This window comes from Pelophylax lessonae (genome assembly GCF_965119305.1).
Source record: "Pelophylax lessonae genome assembly, chromosome: 1".
Lineage (NCBI taxonomy): Eukaryota > Metazoa > Chordata > Amphibia > Anura > Ranidae > Pelophylax > Pelophylax lessonae.
The window spans coordinates 749,874,089-749,896,335 of record NC_138768.1 but is presented as its reverse complement, the minus strand read 5'-3'; the positions used below and the strand labels follow the sequence as shown (position 1 = coordinate 749,896,335).

Here is a 22,247-nt window from a genome sequence, read left to right as displayed (position 1 = left end):
ATGATCTCCATCTGGTAAAAAATCTCGGGGTAGTACATGAGTTTGAAAGCATAACGTCAAGTCTTTCCAGTTGGCATAGGGACAGCAAAGATTGTTGAACCTGTGAGAGATTTGGTGGGGTTAATCCAGTTAGCCATAATCGTTCTGTGTTTCATTTCTTATAAATGTTATTGATGCAAGTCATCCTTTCATGCAGGGCAATTACAATAAAATAAAACAACCCAAAAGTGCAAGCTTCTGTCAGTAAAGACTGGGAACGTTTAGCCTTGGTGGTAGTAATAACCAGCTGGCCCTTTCATGGTAGGGTCAGATTCTGGTAGTATTACCTAAATAAAATAATGAATAAAATACAATGCCATGTTCATAATAAATTCTTATTTACCTTCCTTTAACCAATGAGCACACCGTATTTCACAGATTTGCAATCTTTAAGCATTGTAAACCAGTAATTGTAAACAGTGCTATGGAAAATATTAACAAAACTGTTGGTTATTTTACCTTGTGCGCCAAACACAAATCTGGGTGTAGTGCCACATGCCCCCCTATGAAATCAAAACTCACCAGAAAATTTTGACCCTAGGCTGATATCGGTCAAAACAGCTTTTATGTGGATAGACCATGGACCACTGTCAATCTTTCAGGCCACCATCAGAATCCACCACTTCAACCTTTTCTTTCACCTACAAAAAGTTATGACCTTATTGCAAAATGGGACAAAAACACTTTTAGGTGTATAGACCATGGACCACCATCACTCTTCTAAGCCATTGTCAGGATCTGCCACTCCAACCTTTTTTTTCACCAACAGCTCAGGGGCTCAAGAGAAAGCTGCAAAAAGCACATCATTGCGCAACAAAGTTTTTTGAAAACCTATATATAGAATTTTCCACACAGGTAAAACCTATAAATGCACTCACATGTAAAAGTGTCAAAGCCATTTCACCTTGTACAGAGCAGCACCAGGACGCTGTTCTGCATGGGGCGAAATGAGCCGAGGCAGGGTATGGACATCTGCTTCACTTCCCAGTTTTGGAGTGTGCGCTGGTTCTGGGCACGGAACAGTGGCGATTCCTGAGTGCCGGTTCAGGCACTTTTACATGTGTGTACCTTAACAATACGTTTTGCATGTGCGGGGAATTTTATATATATTTATAATAATCTTTGGTGTGCAATGATGTGCTTTTTGCAGCACCTAAGCTGTTGGTGAAAGAAAAGGTTGGAGTGGTGGATCCTAAAAGAGTGGCGGTGGTCCATAGACTATACACATGCAATCATTTTTGACCCATTCCATCAATAAAGTGTCTTTGTCCCATTTTGCAAAAAGGTCATAACTTTTTGTAGGTGAAAGAAAAGGTTAAAGTGGTGGATTCTGATGGTCAAAATTTTCTAGTGAGTTTTTATTTCATAAGCGGCATGTGGCACTACACACAGATTGTGTTCATAGCACCTTGGAGTACAGGCACTTGTTTGTTAAGAATGTGCACAGTGAATAAAGCACTGTAAGATATTGGGACTATTTTGCACACATACTGTACCTGTGCAAATCCCGTGCGATTCTGTGTGGTGTGATTTGAGCTTGTTCATTTTGGATAGCTCAAATCGCACCACGTCTGCGTCAAAAAGATGCGGGCAGCATTTTTTATCCACACTAAAATATGTTTATACCCATGCGATCTGGTTCAGGCAAAGGCGCTGTGTTTTTGATCTACTCTTGGGGTGTCATTAACTTTTTATTGACATTCATAGCAGATCTCAGAACACAGTGCGATTGACATGTGGTGCAGGAAACGCACAGGAATCACTGTGTTTCCCACACCACATCAGTGTGAACCGGGGCAAGTGTTTGCACTGAATTTGGTACTGTCTAACACAAACCATCCACCACATACCATAAATAAAATTACTGGGCAAGATGGAAAGGGTAATAAGCAGATTAATACAAGTTTTATTTAGTAAGAATATATTTAGCAAACATTTCTTTTCTTTCTTTCTACACAGCTTTTCTGGCACAAAATTGGCATAATCTGACATTGGAAAATTATAAGGCTAGTACTCAATAAGGGAGTACTCCATGTTGTGTATAGGACAGAGCAAGATCTCCCCATATTTTAGGACATCTGGAACCCTTGTTTATTGGCTTGGCTTTCACTGCAGAATTTCATGAGAGTTCCTCATTAACATTTAAATTTAAATGCTATTATACGTTAAATCATTATGTATAATATTTGTTTTGATTCTGGTGGCCATTGTAAGCTTTTTTTTTTTTTCAGATGAAAGCGTTAACTTGGTGTCATTGCAAAGCTGAAAGCATATGTGATAATAAATGCCTTGGTGATACTAGCGGCATACGGCTTAATACCTACATAATCTGTTTTGCCCTAGTATAAATGACATTTCTTCCCTTTAAGATGCAGCTTAATCCTTCTATCTGAAAACCCGGATCTATAAATGCAGCCCTCTGACATTAAATCTCATTAAATAATCTCTTTTGGTCCATTTGCTTTATTTAAAATCTATCAAGCATCATGTGAACTCAATCTGTGAAGTGAAAGTAGATCTTTATCCTCTAATTGAAATGGTTACACATGAATGCAGCGGGGGAGCAGTATAAAAGAAGTGTAAAAAAAAAGTGTTTCAATCTGGCCTTCTCATGTTTTCTATCATATGGGAATGCATGTTGAGAAAGGAATGTGGATGTAGTTTTATTTCATGCTTCTATAAATATGTTTTTAAAGTGAACCTGTGCTTTGCCCATGTAGCTGTGCATACTTCCCTTTCTTTCTCACTTCCACTCTTCTTTTAATATGCGAGAATGAGGAGAAGAAGCTCCACAATTGGCTGCTGACATACATATATAAACTTTTCTTCCCCACTGGAATTGGATGCAGTAAGGATAAATTAGTATGAATTGATTTTAACCACTTCTGAACCGGAAGATTTTTTCCCCTTAACTTCTTCACATCCGCGCTATAGCCGAAGTACGGCTACAGCGCGGACTCGAATTTCCGGGAGGCCGTCTTTAAACGGCCTCCCAGAGACAGGCTCCCCACGCTCCCGCGAGCGCGCATCGGGGAAAATCTGTGTCGGCCATGTCCCTTGGACACAGCCAATCACAGATCGTGGTAAATGGCCAATCACAGCGGCCATTTACCACGTGATCGGCCCATGCAATGAGAGATGATCTCATATGTAAAAATATGAGATCATCTCTCATCGCCAGCGCTCCTTCCTCACACAGAGACTGCAGTGTGAGGAAGGAGCAGAGCCGATCAGCCGTCGGGGACACAGAGGAATGTAATAAGGGCACTGATCACCAGTGCCCTGATTACACAAGGTAAATAAAACACACTAAGTGCCCACTATCAGTGCCCACAGTGCCCGCCATCAGTGCCCACAATCAGTGCCCACAATCAGTGGCCATAGTACTGCCAGTCAGTGCCCATCAGTGCCTGCTCATCTAGGCACTGATGAGCACTGACTGGAAGCACTATGGGCACTGAGTGTGGGCACTGATGGTGCTGCCCATCAGTGCTCATCAGTGCCGCCCATCAGTGCTCATCAGTGCCACCCGTCAGTGTCCATCAGTGCCACCCGCCAGTGCCCATCAGTGCCGCCCATCAGTGCCACCTTTCAGTGCCCAGCAGTGCCACCTCTCAGTGCCCAGCAGTGCCACCTCTCAGTGCCCAGCATTGCCACCTATCAGTGCTCATCAGTGCCGCCTATCAGTGCTCATCAGTGCCGCCTATCAGTGCTCATCAGTGCCGCCCATCAGTGCTCATCAGTGCCACCCGTCAGTGTCCATCAGTGCCACCCGCCAGTGCCCATCAGTGCCGTCTATCAGCGCCCATCAGTGCCGCCTCTCAGTGCCCAGCAGTGCCCAGCAGTGCCACCTCTCAGTGCTCATCAGTGCCGCCTATTAGTGCTCATCAGTGCGGCATATTAGTACCTCCTCATCAGTGCCACCTCATCAGTGCCCCTAAGTGCCACCTCATCAGTGCCCATCAGTGCAGCCTATCAGTGCCCATCAGTGCCGCCTCATCAGCGCACATCAGTGAAGGAGAAAAATGTATTTATTTTCAAAATTTACTCGCAGAAAATAAGAAAAACTTTTTTTTTTTTTTTCAAAATTTTCTGACTTTTTTCTTTTTTTTTGTAAAAAATAAAAAACCCAGAGATGATTAAATACCACCAAAAGAAAGCTCTATTTGTGTGAAAAAAAGGACGAAAAATTCATATGGGTTCAGTGTTGCATGACCAAGCAATTGTCATTCAAAGTGTGAGAGCGCTGAAAGCTAAAAATTGGTCTGGATGGGAAGGGGGTTTAAGTGCACAGAAGGCAAGTGGTTAATGACCAGGCCATATTTTGCAATTCAGCACTGCGTTAATTTAACAGACAATTGCGCGGTCATGCAACGCTGTACCCAAATAAAATTGGTGTCCTTTTTTTCCCACAAATAGAGCTTTCTTTTGGGGGTATTTGATCACCTGTGCGATTTTTATTTTTTGCGCTATAAACAAAAAGAGAGCAACAATTCTGAGAAAAAATAAACAATATTTTTCACATTCTGCTATATAACATTCCCAAGAAAAAAAATGTAAAAATCAACATTTTTTAACATTCTAGGCCAATTTGTTTTCTGCTACATATTTTTGGTAAAACAAATTGCAATAAGTGTATTTTGATTGGTTTGCACAAAAGTTATCACGTCTACTAACTACGGGAAAGATTTATGTAATTTTTATTGGCTTTTTTTTTTTTTTTACTAGTAATGGTGGCGATCTGCGATTTTTGCGGGACTGCGGCATTGCGGCAGACAGATCGGACCCCTGACTGACATTTTTGACACTTTTGGGGGGACCAGTGACATTACTACAGTAATCAGTGCTAATAATATGCACTGTTCCTGTAATAATGACACTGGCAGGGAAGGGGTTAACACATTAAGTGATCAAGGGGTTAAATGTGTACGTAGGGGCGTGTTTCTAACTGTCGAGGGCGTGGATGTGAAATGATCACAGAGACCTGTGTTCCTATATAGCAGGATCACGGGCGCTCTGCGATCATTGCAGAAAGAAGAACGGTCGGCTGTGTTTACAACAGCTGCCTGTCCTTCTCTCTCAGCGTGGAGCGTTCGTGGGTGTCAGGCGGCAATCGGAGCCACCTGCCCCATGCATCGCCATCTCCGCTGCCGAGTGGGGGCGGGAGCACATTCGCCCCCTAGCTGCAGGCGCGCGACCAACGTATACCTACGACAGTTCGCATAGGAGGGCCGCCCTGCAGCAGTATAACTGCGGCAGGGCAGTGGTTAAAATAAACTTTATTTTAGCAGAAGAAATCAAAATATTTTATTGGTTATAAACAAAGTGTTGAATATATTCTTTCATTTTTCTTAACTGTACTTACAGCCTGGTGTAGTTTAAAGAACACTGATTTACTTGGATGTCTCCTCCCACCTTTGTCCTCAACGGGGGAATGAGAACAGGTGTAGAGGGGTCTCTATGGAGTACCTGCAGATACCATTGACTTTAATATCATGATATGTATATCCCTTAATATAATGAATTAATAGTAATAAATGCAAATCTGTTATTGTCACTTTACTTTCTTGCACTTCTTGCTCCCTATTGGCCTATTGTGCAGTGGGGAGTTTAGGAGAGCAGGAAACAGCAGGCATCTTCACCCATGTCTTCAAGCACACCACCCACCCATTTCCTGATGCCACTTCTCCCACAAAATAAAAATAAAAGCCAAATGTGCACATTTGTCCTGCAGTTTTTCCTGCAGTCTTCTAGTTAGTCAAGTGATGTCATGGGTCTTTCCTATTCCTTCTCGGCTGCAGTGGGGGCTTTCCTCCTGCACTAAACTGGTGTTCATGTCATGATATGTGAGCACCACTCAGTCCTGGAGCACTGGGAGCCCTGGGAACCCAGGATGACTGATAATGTAATCCCGAGATGGTGGTGTCAACAACAGGCTGAGCATACAGCTGATGGGTTTAATGACACTGACTGTTGTTCATCCCAGTAGAGGACCAGTGGAGCTGAATGGAGGAAGAAGCTGGCCACAAGAGTGAAGCATGGTAAGAGTAAAGCTCCGTACACACACAACAATTATCGGCCGACCGATCGTCCGTCTTTTGTCCAGAGTTGTGTTTTGTTGGTTGGAATGTGCCTAGACTGCACACAAATTTTCTCGCCCAACAAAAATCTGCTTCAGAAGTGATGTCATGTGTTGGTTTGCTTTCTTTGTGTTCTTTCTTCTCTGAGCATGCCTAGTCTTGCTCATAAGATTATTCCCTGTCTAAATCAGTACTGACTGCACGAAAATCGGCCGTGTTTTGACGGCCAACAAAAATTTTATAGTCTGCACACCAGATCGGAGTCGGTTGTCGGAAGCATCATACTAACAAGCTGAAAATCGGCAGATCGGACGTTGAACGAAAATTCCCGGCCAATTTTCGATGCGTGTGTACGGGGCTTAAGCAGAGCTTGGACATATTTTCGGTTACAGGAAGAGGAGAGGGCCAAAGTTGGAAGTAGTGGGGAGGAGTGGGGCCCAATAAAGATGTCTACTTGTTAAAAAAAAAAAAAAAACAATACTGTTATTTGAAAAATTATTTTTTCTTGCTAAGAAAAATAATTGAACATACTGTGTAATTGAGCTAGGTAAACAGTAGGCTGAAGCAACACAACTGACAGCCTTGATCAGATAATCTTCATGTTATTTCTTAGGCATGAAAATTATTTCATGCGTGTACATATTTTCATTAGTGCAGCAACTATTTTACAAAATGATTTGGTAATGTCTTTTATTTGTTTATGTGAAGCAAGTCTGTCTTGACATTAAAAAAAACATATCGTGGCATCCTTTACCCTCAGTCTATTAAATTTTGATCAGCTGGCACAGTGGTTTTATTTACTGTGTAGCGATAGATAAGATAGAATGCTGGCATCTCCTAAGTTGGTTTGGAATTGCACAGCTTTTTGTTGCCTTGGACTTAGGAAATATTTTATCCACAAACATAGTTGAGCAGGACAGATGGTGCTCCCTGCTAAGGCTGCTGGTTTTGATCTTTCCTGCACTTTAATGGATAATCTACTTCTGATTGCAGCTGTTGTCTTTGATTATTCTTCAACATTATGGTCACTCATCACTTTTTTGCACTGCCATGACCTTTTGTACATAGTACCAACAAAAGTCTGTGACTGAAACGTGTTCTAGAAAACAGTTCAAATCATACAATTTAAAAAAAAATACATTGTATAAGAAGGAATGCATTTTGCAGATGATTGAAAGTGTACTTTTCCATGTTGGTATATTTATATGTTTGGTGCACAGGTGGATAAACGGAGCCACTGACTCATGGATGGCAATACTTATAGTATCCCTTGTGCATTGTAGCTCAATTGCTATGTTCTCTATTGAATTATTTAAGTAATAAAAATCAGCCACTTGGAAACTGGACACTGGGGATATTTCAGAATTCTTTTTTTAAGTAGGAACAGACCCATCATGGAATAAATGCATCAAAATGATTTAGAAAAAAAAATATTTATTGATGTGGCAAAGACTGGGGTGGCTTTGTTTTTACTTGAGTGCAACACACAAATTCTTATGCCTCGTACACACGCAACGATTATCGGCCGACCGATCTGCCGACTTTTGTCCAGAGTTGTGTTGTGTTGGTTGAAATGTGCCTAGACTGCACACTAATTTTCTCGGCCAACAAAAATCAACTTCAGTAGTGATGTCATGTGCTGGTTTACTTTCCGTGTGTTTTTTCTTCTCTGAGCATGCCCAGTCTTGCTCATCAGATTTTTGTCTGCCGAAATCTGTACTGACTGACAGAAAATCAGCCGTTGTGTTGACGGCCAACAAAAATTTTATAGCCAGCACACCAGATTTTATTCGGTCCGAAAAGTCGGAGTCGGTTGTCGAAAGCATCATACTAACAAGCCGAAAATCGGCCGATCGGACGTTGGCCGAAAATTCCCGGCCAATAATCGATGCGTGTGTACGAGGCATTAAGGAATTATTTGCTAGTGCACAGGACAAATGAGTGATACACAAGCCAATCCCCATGCTTGTTTTTCCTTGTGGGGAAGCTAAAGTGAGGAAGAGCCCCATACCTTCTAAGAGAATAATATTTCCTCCCCCCTGACTTCTCTGTCAAGAGCAATAGCACAACCATCAACCCATCCCCGCATGCCAGGGTGTTAGGTGCAGGCTATAAAATTTTTGTTGGCCGTCAACACAACGGCTGATTTTCTGTCAGTCAGTACAGATTTCGACCTGGACTCTGAACTCTCCTTTTCGGCCCAAATAAAATGACTCTCCTAAGCTTGCCGCCTCAACCTCTTCAACATCTCCCTATTACATCCCTTCTTAGCCAATGAAACCGCAAAGCTCCAAATTCACTCTCTGGTTATCTCTTGCCTCGACTACTGCAACAACCTCCTTATTGGCTTACCTATCAATAGTTTACCCCTATTCAGTCTATTATGAATGCTGCTGCCAGACTTATCCACCTTACAAACCGCTCAGTATCTGCTACCCCTCTCTTGCCAATCCCTGCATTGGCTGCCACTCACCTAACATATTAAATTCAAAATACTAGCAATAAAACTTACAAAGCCATCCACAACTTGGCCCCCAGCTACATCACTAACCTAGTCCAAAATACCAACCAAATCGTTCTCTTCATTCCCCCCAAGACCTCGTGCTCTCTAGTTCCCTCATCATCATGATCTCTGAAAACTTTTCACTTCAGAGAAGCCTATCCTGCCTCCTCCTAACAACTGTACTTTCATTTTCTTCATCAGCTCATCCCCCACAGTTATTACCTTTTTTATCACTTGACATAGAATAGTGAGTGTCACTTCAGGGCAGCTACACTCACTAGTTATTTTTTGTTCCATATCACCCAACAGGGAAGCATGATGCTATTATTTTGCTTTCTAAAGACAGCTGAAATTCAGGAAGAACTTGTAACTGGCTCTTTGCTGTATGTTTTTGTTTTACTCTAAGCCCCTGTTCACAGCAGTGGGACTTGACGGGTCCAAATCGCATGACAAGTTGCACCTTATTGTCTGCAATAGAACTGTTCAAATTGGTTCGACGCCAACTTTGCGGTGCCGCACCAATTCTAAAAAAGGTTCCTGCACTATTTTTGGCAATTTCATGTGCGACTTGCATAGACATCTGTGCATGAAGTCACACAAGTGTCAGCCAAGTCACACCTGAAGTCGCACCGACCTGCAGCTTTGAAATTGTACGATTTTAAGTAAAGGTGCATGATTTCAAAGTCTGATTCGGTGTGAACAAGGGCTAAGATTCTGGTTGGCTTTAACAGCAGGCCCTGCAAGTGTTGTAGGATCTCTGGTGTATGTGGGTTCTGACCAAACAGGATAAAAGGAGACACCAATAATATAGTTTGATGATAACTCCCCTAACCCTTAATGTTATCTGTGTCAGCAGTCTACAGTTTTATCTACTTTATTTTTTGTACTTTCCATTAAAACACATTATGCGCCTTAATTACAGTATATCAGTCATTCACCTTGTAAAATATATCCACGAGAAAATACAATTTTAAGGTTCTAGGTACTTACTGGAGTGAAATTATGATGGCAAAGCAAGACAGTATTACCAGAGGCAGAAGGCAGTAACCCAGGACACTGGCAACACATCCGTGTGAGACACCTGTGAAACTCATCAGGTTTAATAAAGCATGAATTCCCAGGCAACCAAATATACTCATTGTGTACATGTAGCCAAAATGAATCTTTCCTGCCTGCAAACAGAGAAAGATCACAGTGAATTTCTTAAAACAAGATGAAAGAAACTGTGCTCATAATTTGCTTAATGATTTCACAACCATTCTGTAGTTATAATGGTAATATGATTAAAGAGAGTTTTTTTCTTCTAGTGTGTACTAAATAAGGAACCCAAAATGATTAAATGTTAGGATTTCCACAAAACAGATTTCTTTGTGTTGGGTCAGCTGGGGTAAGGTTTTAATGTATGTTCAGCAAAAAAGTTTCATTTTATTTTTGGATAGAGAGAGTGTGGGGGGATCGGGGGATATTGGAACCTTTGTTGGGGTTTTACTTCTATCCAGGGCTCCGTTAGAGATTTCTCCTCAATTACTGCTCCAGTTATAACAATTTCACCAGACAAAAAGTGAAGAATAAGTCTATAAATAAAAAGCTTTTTATTTATTAAAGTAAGGGAAGCCATAATCCATGTTAGCTTTATATAGCTATATATTTCCCATTGCAATTATTTCTTTTAACCCAAACTGAAATTTTAGCTCAGCTAAATACAAGTACATCAGAACAAAAGGTCTTCTTAGTTTATTTTCTTTAAAAAAAAAACAAAAGTAGAAAAGCCTGTGTCCTGCCACATGCTACAGATTGGGACTCTCTGTAGGGAAGCAGTGGTCTCATTGCAGAGGTTCTACATGCCCCCTGCTAAGTCAGAGCCAGCACTTTCCAATCAAGATGGATACAAGCTTTGAGGATTGTAGAGCTACAAGTCTGACTCAGTAGGGGGTGTGTTGGAGAGACAGAGAGAGGGGGGCCTTCTCCGTAGCATGCTGGCAGAGGACAGTTTTTTTTTTTTATCAGACTGTGGCTACTTTAGAAAGAAAATTACTGTAAGATATTTAACACCTTTTGTTTTGATGCATCAGAAATGTATTCAGCTGATTTAAACTGACTGTTCACTTGAGCTTTAACTTCTTGTGTAGTAAAAGGGTTGTCACCAAGGCAGTAAGTGAATAAAAAGAACCCTGGATAGCAGTAAAAGCCAACCGTAATCCTCCTCTACCCAAGCAAATAGAACAAACATGACAGGACCTACACATTTGTTCCCTTCCATACCTTCCTTCTATTCCCATAATAATAGGCTGAGCTCATCCTTTCAGCTTTTTTTTCCATAGCTTCATCCTATAGAGGGAACATGTTTTCTGTGTCCTGCTCTACTGGTGAAATTGCTATAGGGAAACATAGAGGCCTCAAGCCAATTGGAACAGTAGCTTGGCTGCAAGGACAATCTTCACTCTGTCACAGGTGATATGAAGTTGTAGAAAGATTCCACTACAACAGAAAAGGATATTCAAACCCTGTCCCACTCTACCTAGATCTGAGAAGTTAATCTTGGGTGGAGTTACACTATAAGGATTAGGGATGATCGAACTTTTGAAAAGTTCTGTTCAACCAGAACACCCGAACTTCCCGAAAGTTCGGCCCGGATTTCAGAACCCCATTGAAATCGATGAGACCCGAACTTCGGTAATCAAAAAACATATTTTTGAAGCCCTAAAACCCAATAAATGCCCCTAAAAAGTGCCTAGGGTTCTGAGTCATGCCCCAGGGACTATTAATCACACAAAAAAAGTTCTTAAAAATTGTAATTTTTGATAGAGAGCCAATTATTGAAAAAATTATTGAAAAAAAAATGAGAGCTCTTTTAGCATGTCCAGAACCAGAAAAAAAAAGATCGTTTGTATTAGAATTGCAGTAGAGCAGGCATAGGGCTCCGCTATTTTCACACCCGGCCGTTTTTGTTGCAGGCGTTTATTGGGCTTTTTTGTGGACACACATATAGGTGTGGTAGGAGCGGAGCCCTATGCCTGCGCTAATGAAATTATTTGCAGGCATAGGGCTCCGCTCCTATCACACCTATATGTGTGTATGTGTATAAATACATATAAGTGTGTGTGTATATATACCCCTATACAGAAGTTCAGATGTTATGCCTGCCTCCAAAGACGCCCAAAAAATGCCCAAAAAATGCCTGCAACAAAAACGCCCAGGTGTGTTGTTGCAGGCGTTTTTTTTGGGCATTTTTTGGGCGTCTTTGGAGGCAGGCATAACATCTGAACTTCTATATAGGGGTATATATACACACACACTTATATGTATTTATACACATACACACATATAGGTGTGATAGGAGCGGAACCCTATGCCTACAAATAATTTTATTAGCGCAGGCATAGGGTTCTGCTACTTTCACACCTATATGTGTGTATGTGTATAAATACATGTATGTGAGTGTGTATATATACCCCTACACAGAAGTTCAGATGTCATGCCTGCCTCCAAAGATGTCCACAAAAAAGCCCAATAAACGCCTGCAACAAAATCGTCCAGGTGTAAAAGTAGCGGAGCCACTATCCTGCTCTACTGCAATTCTAATACAAACAATCTTTTTTCTATGGCGGTCACCCTAACATGGAAGGGTTTGGTCACCCTGCCATAGCAGTCAGAGTAATTTCACCCTACACTACACTACGGTCCCCCTGACACTTAACACTTTCCCTACAGAAACTAGACTATTGAATCAAACTATAGTGGAAAATAGTACCCTAACTACACTAGATATCCCTTTCCTCACACTAATAATAGCTAAATTACACTTTTGAAGCAGGAGTAACAGAACTGCTTCCACTCTCTTCCACATCCCTGTATTACAATGCTAAAGATTTAGCGGGGCTATGTTATATACTGGGGGGCGTATTCACTACTGATTGGCCTCTGGACCCCCTAGTCACTCCAATCACATTCCTAGCATCCTCCTGCCCCCTCAATTGGCTTTTACTGATGGTTCTGGTCCAATCACGGGCTTTTAAAGCCCAGTTCCTGTCCCATTGCATTTTGGTCGGTTCTGGTTGCCGAATTACGAACTTTTTCAGCAAAAAGTTCGGAATTCGGCCGAATTTCAAACAGTCAATGTTCGGGTCGAACCGATGGTCGACCCGAACCGTTCGATCATCCCTAATAAGGATATGTCCTCCTAGTACTAATAGTGGTAATGGCACATAAAAAAATAACCATTTGTTTTATGTCCCAGGTATGTTTAAGTTTAGTTGTAGTAGATTTTACCAAGACATCTGCTAGCAAATGATTTTGCATAGCTACTAAAATAAAATCACATTGTTTCCTAAAATGAGATGGTGAGTGTGTTTTCTATACCTTTAAAAAATCATTTTAGGCCTGATGATTACTTAAAACCCTCAAAACATGATATATTTTATGAAAACAGATACCCTGGAGAATAAAAAGGTGCAAAGATTGATCAAGCACTACATTTTAATATAAAATAATCTAAAGTTAATTGTAGGGCACACAAATGCAATATATTAAACAACTTTTGGTAAAAATAAAAAAGATGAGGCTGCTCTAGATAAATAGATACCCAACATATCAAGACCCTAAATTGTGTGCACCCATAAAAAGGTGATAAACCTTGGTATCCTGTAACCCTAAACTTGAGGCTTTGTATAATTTTTTTTGTTTTATACTTTTTTTTATAAACTTTGTTTTTCATCACATAGGGGACCAAAGGTTTATTATGACTAGTTATTTTTAATGAAACATTAAGGGTTCGTGCGTTGAAGCTAATGATTATTAGCTTCTTCCCCTAACCAGAAATTATATAATACACATTGCTTCCAGGTTCTTACTAGGTAGAGGAGTTTTCTGGTCTCCCTCCCCTCTCTCTGGCAGTACCCACCATGCTGGTCCTGGGTACGCAGGTGGATGTGAACATACTGGCAGTGCATGGAAGCGATCAGGTGGCTGTACAGTCGTCCACTGCTGCCAACAAATGCTATACACCAGTGTCAGTAAAAGGGTTAAAATGGTTCTAAACTTAGAACATTTGCATTCCCTACATTAAGGTAAAAAATGTCCCACTACCTGTTTTACCCCCCTGTCCCTAAACATTTACCTGACTCCTCTCGCCACTTTAGCACTGTCCTGGCTGTAGCACCTCTCCTCTCACATCCTGGTCCCACAAGAAACACTGAGGGTAGCAGAAGCCTGTCAGTGAAACTCCTGTGAGGAGGGAGCAGGGGTATGACTTGCTGGCGATGGGAGCACATGAACATGGGAGCCCCCTTAGCACCCAGCTTCCTGAGGGGCACTTGGAGGGGGAATAAATGGTTACAAAACACCAAAGAGTAGGAGAGAGACCGCTGCACAGAGCGGGTAATTGTAACATTTTATTTTAAGAAGAGAAAAAAACTTTTAATATGACTTTAACGGGAAACCAGAATAGATTTGAGTACATTTCTTTTTAATTTTTAAAAATCAACATTATACTGTGCATCAATTACTTTACACCTCGGTTTTTATTCCAAATACCTCTTCCTAATTTATCCTATAGTGTAAAGGATCAAAGTCACATCATCCTCTATTAGCCAAGCAAATTTCCTGCCCTGGGGACCGGGCATTTTCCCCACTTGTTATCTTCCCCTTCACCACTCCCATGAGTTTTCCTTTCTCTGTAGCTCATGAGAGAGGACCCTGCCGCATTAGCATTTGATGGGTTGTTAATATCCTTGAGATAGACTTTAACCCTTTCGCTTCCATGCCCTGCACTCCACTTTAAAACTCAGCTGGCCAGACCATTTTTGCAATTTTTCCTTTGCTCTTTTTTTTTTCTACTTTTAGAAGTTGTAAAAGACCCACCAAACCGTATATATTCTGAAAGCACAGGAGAACAAAAAGAAGGTGCTACTAATTTTTAAGGCCCCACAATATTTGCACAAATGTTTATCAAAACAATATTTTTGCTAAAAAAAAAATACACTTTTAAAATGTGCCTTTTTGTGAAATGGTGAAAATCGAACAGACACAAAAGTGTAAATATCCAAATTTCTCTACAAATCTGAAGGTTTTCATTTTTGCCCTTTACAGCTTTAGGAATTTGTAAAAGACCCCCCCCAAAACCCTATATTTTCTGAAAGCACATGTCCTGTAGAACAAAAGGAAGGTGCTACTGATTTATTAACCCCCCCCCCCCTCCCCTCGTGATATTTGCACAAACGTTTACCAAATCAATATTTTCGCTAAAAATACATTAAAACCATTTACAGTATTAGCAGATAAAAACACAGCTAATTTTTCAAATCCCTGCTAAATTCCTATTAAATATAAAAGCTTAACCTGTATTGAGTTAATAAATACCAAGTATTTGCAATTTTCATATTGCGTCTTTTTGCGAAATGGCGAAAATCGGACGTACGCAAAAATGTAAATATCCAAATTTCTCTACAAAACTGAAGGTTTTCGTTTTTCCCTTACAGCTTTAAGAATTTGTAAGAGACCCCTCAAACTATCTATTTTATGAAAGCACATGATGACCTGTAGAATAAAAAGAAGGTGCTACTGATTTTTAATGCCCTGTGGTATTTGTGCAAATGTTTTTCAAACAATACTTTCGCTAAAAATACACTAAAATCATTATTAGCAGATAAAAACACACCACATTTTTCTAAATGCCTGCTAAATTCATACTAAATATAAAAGCTTAACCTGTGTTAAATTAATAAATAACAAAAATTTGTAAATTTTAAGTTGCGCTTTTTTGCAAAATGGTGAAAATCGAATGTAGCGGCCGCCCCATAGAAAGAGGGGTTTCGCCGCCAGAGATGTTCTCTTCCCCCTAGTGGGAGGGATGCTGTAGCGTAGAGCAGGAACCGCTCTTACCAGAGCTGGTGATTTAGCGATCCAAGCCGAAGGGAGATAGAGCTGGTATAGCCTTCTCCCACAAAGATGAAATGAAACTCTATGTTGTGAGTCTAAGCAAGAACTGTTTATTAAATTCCAAGACATACAGTTTTACACACAGTTATGGGACACTCACCTTAGCCTTGCCAGAGGGGGTAAGGGGACAAGGAACAACCAATGGAAACTGAACATTTGTACATTGAAACAGGCTACAGATAACCTAATGAGCTTATGGTAAAAAGGCAGTCTCTCCATACACCCCCCCCCCCCTGCGGAGAGGTGTCTCCAGTCCAGACCATTGTCTATGTGTCGTGAATCCACACAATTAGACACAGAAACAGGAGGGGGGGGGGGTGGGGGGGAGAAGGGCTGTAGCATTACATTACATTAACTCAATGCCATGAGTCATGCCATATTCAGCTGTTCAGAAGATGCATAAAGGGAACATAAAATGCAATAAAAGGCAATGTCCCAAACTCATAGGAAAATGACACGAAGGGGTTTACAATCCAGGGACAGGGTGATCCGTCACACATTGTGTCGGTTAGTACCGTCACATCGAACATACCCACAAATTTGTCTAAAAATCTGGAGGTTTTCATTTTTCACTTACAGCTTTCAGAGTTTGTAAAAGACCCCCCAAACCATATTTTTTTTCTGAAAGCACATGACCAGTAGAATAAAAATAAGGTGCTACTAACTGTTAGGACCCTGGGATTTCTGCACAAATGCTTATCAAATCACCAAAAAAAAAAAAAAAACACTAAAATCTTTATTTGCACACATAAACACAATATAACACATAATTCCTGGTAAATTCCTACTAAGGCCTCCTTCAGTGGGGTGTGCTGAAACGTAGGCCCATGGAGGGGTGTGGTTACCTGCACGGGGATGTACAGGTATTCTGTGCATTCCTATGAAGACAGTCCTATTCATGTCAATTGGGACGCAGCAGCTCCAAGGACAGATCTGACATCCATGCCGGTGTAGGAGCATGGACTAAAACGCAGACAGTGTGAGTTCAGGGACATGCACCCATGTGGATGTCAAGTTGGAAGCAGTGGTTGTGTCCTTGCAGCTGCTGCATCTCAATTGACATGAATGGGACTGCCTGCATGGGGATGCATGGAACCCTTGTGCATCCCTCTGCAGCTAAACCTAACCCTGTAGTAGTATGCAGTACGTGAACAAGGCCTTGGGCTTTGTTTAGACCTATGGTTTGGTGGGGCTGCAAAAATGCACGATTGGGCTGCATTTTGCCAACCGTACCCCACAAGCTGCAATAGGCAGCGGACGGGGGTGTTTACGCCCGTTGCAAAATTGACCTGACTTGTAGCGATGCCACCTGTCGAACTCTACACATTCAAATAAATAGGGAAGCACTGCAAACACACTGAAATTGCATGCAATGCATGCAGTTGTGGCACGTTTGTCAGCAAAAATGGGGTTAAAACAGGCGGTAAGGATTTGCATCTCTTCCTCACTGCCTGTTACTAGTCTTTGGAGCGTAGCCTTGGGCTTCAGAGGCAAGAACGATTTAGATCTAGTCTAAATCTACCCTTAGGGCCCTTTCACACAGGCTGTCCAAACAGGTCCACCTGTCAGTTTTTCAGGCGGACCTAATCGGACTCTCTATTTACTCCTATAGAGCAGCAGATGTCAGCAGTGAGATGTCCGCTGACATCCGCCACTATCTGATCTGATCCTGCCTGTAAAGAACAGACAGATGGTGGTCCTATCTTCCATCTGTTCAGGAGCGGCCTGTCCATTAGGGGTGCGGGGCGCCGCCCCCCTAGTTTGTATGTTAGGGATGCAGGCAGGGCACCAGATGCATACGTTTGTATAAGTTTTTTTTTCAGCCACATGATTAGAGCCTGAGGCTCTAATTGGCTTGAAAAAAGGTGGGCTTGGGGCGCAGAGCACTGCACCCCGAACCCACCCACTTGTGACAATAGCGAATCAATATTTGCTATTGTCTTCTGGCTTCTCCTCTCCACCAATCAGGACAGAAGGCGGATCGATTTGGCCAGGAAGAAAAGCAAAAGAAGCCGCAGAGGGGCTGAGTGTGGGGGGAGCGTGCCATGGAGGGGTTAGTGCAGGGGGAGCGTGCCACAGAGGGGTGAGTGCAGGGGGACCCTGCCATGGAATGGTAAGTGCGGGAGGACTGTGCCATGGAGGGGTAAGTGTGGGGGGGACCATGCCATGGAGGAGTGAGTGCAGGGGGACCATGCCACAGAGGGGTGAGTGCAGGGGCACCGTGCCATGGATGGTGAGTGTGGACCTGGGGGGGGTTTGCTGTCCCCCCCAAAAGTTTAGTACCAGCCACCACTGCATCCGTTAATCGGATCTGATATGATAGAAAAAAATGGACCGCCTGTCCACCTGGCACCTTACTAAGATTTTTCTTATTTATTTTTAAAGCCAGCCAGCTGCGGTGTGGGGAGGGGTCCTGGGAGATGAGCGATGGAGGTTCACTACAGGGGGGGTCAGAGTGCCGCCCCTACCCCCCCCCAATGTAAAATATTTTTTTCCATAATGTCTACCTCCTTTGCAGCACATACGTCGGCAGGAGGTGGGGAGTGAAAGCCAGCCGGCTGCACTACGGGGAGGGGTCCCCAGAGATCGTCAATGGGGGGCACTACAGGGGGGGGGGTCAGAAATCCAGCCCCACTATGTAGATGATTTTTTTTTCCTCTCTGTGCCTCCCACACTGGGGGTCAGGATCGGGTGGGGGGGGGGTGTGGATGAGTTAGTGTAGAGAGATAGAGGTGCAGTAGGGATTAGTTAGGTGGGAAAGTGGTGTTATTTAGGGTAAACCAGGACACATGTCAGTGTAGCTGCGGTGGCAGTGGTGGGGGGGCATTTTTGGGGGAATAGCTCTTATCAGCAGAATGTGATTTGCTGATCAGAGCTATAGTTTTGTTCAGCAGAGTCTGCTGAACAGTTATGATATAAACTAATGGTCAATAAAGTGACCATGAGCTTATAACACAAGGAAGAACGTGAGGAATGTGAGGTCCGTATGGCGTACAGACCTGCCCAGCTGCAAGCAATTCTGTAAGTCCGTATGCCGTACGGACCTGGCAGTAAAAGGGTTAAATATATTTATTATGTTACACTTGAGATATTGGGCTCTGTAAACAACAAAACATTTAAGCACAGACAAACACGTGAAAATGAGCTTCATGTGCTCACTGTAAATGTAAGTATGAATGATACAATTATTCATATGCCATATTAATCAGAGTAAAAAATGAAAACTTTTAAATGTTTTTTTTAGTTCTGAACCTATAAAAAAAAACAGTATGTATTTCATTAAATTGCTTTTCTTATATAGTGTAGCGTTTTGCCATTTTCAGATATCACTTCAAAATGAATGTTATCCAAGCGTGGCATATTTGATTAACAGGTCACATATGAAAAGCAAATATGAGGCATGCAATTAGCACATCTGCAGGTATAAATGCTCAGAGAATGGTGATATCACAGGTAAAAGCTCCATATATAACTGGTAATGGGTTTATGATTCAATCATGTTAAGTTAAATATTGTGTAATGCTGCAAAGTATCGTTAGGAAATGTATTTAGACTTACTTTAAACAAGAGTTGTAAAGGGGTATTAAAATTAGCCACCCTGTTTTGTTTAGGCTCTGGGTAATGTAAAGTAAAACAGCATTAGGCCCCTTGGCCTGTAGCAGCTCTGTATAATTGGTACCCATATAAGTAGGGTCATCAGTCAAAGTAAAGGCACTGGGCCATGTGATCCAGAACTGAAACACCACCAGATCTTCCTGTTAACAGGTATGTTTATGCATATTCTAATTCTTCACCTAACCTTCTAAATTATTAAAAGTGAACCTAAATTGATTTTATTTTGTTCTGCTGGGGTCTACAAGGTTTGCCATGTAGGTTCTTCTTGTTTTATGTGACAATAGGCACAATGTCTTACATACCTCCCACCTTTTTGAGATGGCAACAAGGGACGCCTAGGTCATATTAGCAAAAGTATGTAGGCATAGGACACCCCCAGACGCCCCCTTAAGGGAGAATTATACAAAAAAAGATTAGTTAAACCCACAAATGTTTTTTTTTTTTTTTTTTACCACTACTATTTGTTAATATTGGCTTTTGAAATGTAAAAATGTAGCAATTTCAAAACTGAATGAAAGCATTTTATATACAACTATATAGAGAAGACCAAAATGAGGGACAAATGAGGAAAAAGGGACAGAGGGACTTTGTTCCAAATCAGGGACACTCCCTCAAAATCAGGGAAGTTTGGGAGCTATGGTATTAAACCCCTATCTTAGCTGAAGACCTGTTATTAAAATTCAACTTCAGGTAACAAAGATCCTTTATCCTTCTGTGAATAAAGAAAACAGTTACTGCTTCATGCTATTTAGTCTGTCTAACAGTTCACCTTAAAAACAAGGGGTTTAGTTTGCACACATTTGCAAATAAATGCATAGGTTGCACATACCCCAGTGTACTGCAGTCCTAACTCTATCATTTTGAGAGTTTCCCAAGTTGGAGCAAATATATAGAAATAGATAGATTAAGGGCGGGTATGCCTGGAGGGAACCCATCCCTCCTTAACCACTTCTGGACCGGAAGATTTTCCCCCTTAATGACCAGGCCATATTTTGCGATACGGCACTGCGTTACTTCAATGGACAATTGCGCGGTCGTGCGACACTGTACCCAAATAAAATTGATGTCCTTTTTTCCCACAAATAGAGCTTTCTTTTGGTGGAATTTGATAACCTGTGCGATTTTTATTTTTTGCACTATAAACAAAAAGAGAGCGACAATTCTGAAAAAACAAAAAAAAACAAACAAAATTTTTCACATTCTGCTATATAACATTCCAAAAAAAAAATATTTAAAATTAATTTTTTTAAACATTTTAGGCCAATATGTTTTCTGCTACATATTTTTGGTAAAAAAAATTGCAATAAGCATATTTTAATTGGTTTAAAAGTTATCGCATCTACTAACTACCGGAAAGATTTATGTCATTTTTATTGTTTTCTTTTTTTTACTAGTAATGGTGGCGATCTGCGATTTTTTGCGGGACTGCAACATTGTGACAGATCGGACCCCGACATTTTTGACACTTTTGGAGGGACCAGTGACATTACTACAGTAATCAGTGCTAAAAATATACACTGTTACTGTAATAATGACACTGGCAGGGAAAGGGTTAACACAGTAAGTGATCAAGGGGTTAAATGTGTACCTAGGGGAGTGTTTCTAACTGTGGGGGGGGGGGGGTGCGTGGCTTGTGAAATGATCACAGAGACCTGTGTTCCTATATAGCATAATCACAGGCACTCTGTGATCATTCCAGAGAGAAGAACAGTCGGCTGTGTATACAACAGCTGACCGTTCTTCTCTCTCAGCGGGGAGTGATCGCGGGTGTCAAGCGGCAATCAGAGCTGCCGGCCCCATGCATCTGCATCCCCGCTGTCGAGTGAGAGTGGGAGCACGCTGCCGGCGGCGCGCGCTCGCCCCCTAGCTGCAGGCGCGTGACCAACGTAGCTCTACGTTGGTTCGCCCAGGAGAGCCGCACTGCCACAGTAAAAAGGCGGTGGGCGGTCGGGAACCGGTTAACCACTTGCAGACCGCCCACCATACATTTACCATGACAGGGCTTCTGCTCTGTGCCAGATCATGTGCCTAGTATGTGCTCTGACACAACTGGGTCTGGGGCATGCACACGCTCCGCCAGCGACCCGCTCCCACTGTGATCAGACTTGATGTCCGCCAGCACCCACTGATTACTCTGGACACAGGCAGCTCGACAATCTGCCTATGTAAACAAGGCAGATTGTCATTCTGTCAGAAGGGAAGGTATTGATCCTGGAAAGCAGGAACATGGATCTTTGCCTTCCCTTAGTCAAAGAACCTCCCCCCACAGTGAGTAAGCACAACCTAGGCACACAGTTAACCCATTAGTCGCCCCTGATGGTAACCCCTTGCCAGCCAGTGTCATTAGTACAGTGAAAGTGCATATTTGTTAGCACTGATCCCTATATTAGTGTCATTGGTCCCCAAAAAGTGCCAAAAGTGTCAGTTAGCTGTCTCACTTGTCCACCGCAATATCGCAGTCCCACTATAAGTTGCTGATTGCCACCATTACTAGTAAAAAATAAAAATAATATCCCATAGTTTGTAGATGCTATAACGTTTGCACAAACCAATCAATATAAGCTTATTGGGATTCTTTTTTTACCAAAAATATGTAGCAAAATACATTTGGCCTAAACTGATATAGAAATTAGATTTTTTACATTTTTATTGGGTATGTTTTATAGCAGAAAGTAAAAAATATATTTTTTTTTCTCAAAATTATTGGTCTTTTTTTGTTTATAGCACAAAAAAAAAAAACTGCAGAGGTGATCAAATACCACCAAAAGAATGCTCCATTTGTGAGAAATAAAAAGGACAAAAATAGTTTTTGGGTACAATGTTGCATGTCAATTATAGTAAGGCAGTGCCGTATTGCAAAAAATGGGCTGGTCATGAAGGGGGGTAAATCTCCTGGAGATCAAGTGGTTAACAGTGCAGGGACGCACTGGACACCCAGCACAATGGGAGCTGAAAGTATTTCCCCGCACCAATTCCCCAACTGTACAAACAAATGGCAGCCACCCTAACCTATAACTAGCCTTTGCACCAAGGAGCACATGGAAGGCCAACGTATGTCAAAAACAAACAAAAAT

At 41.8% G+C, this 22,247-nt stretch overlaps 1 protein-coding gene across 2 annotated transcripts in view; it reads right to left on the bottom strand.

The window, feature by feature from the left end:
• The window catches only part of YIPF7 (Yip1 domain family member 7), a 204,062-nt gene that overhangs the window by 5,431 nt on the left and 176,384 nt on the right, over positions 1-22,247 (bottom strand). For both annotated transcript variants that reach the window (XM_082272202.1, XM_082272201.1), the window contains exon 5: positions 9,613-9,794. In XM_082272202.1, coding sequence (XP_082128328.1) covers positions 9,613-9,794 — 182 coding nt within the window. The remainder of the gene's footprint in view (positions 1-9,612; positions 9,795-22,247) is intronic.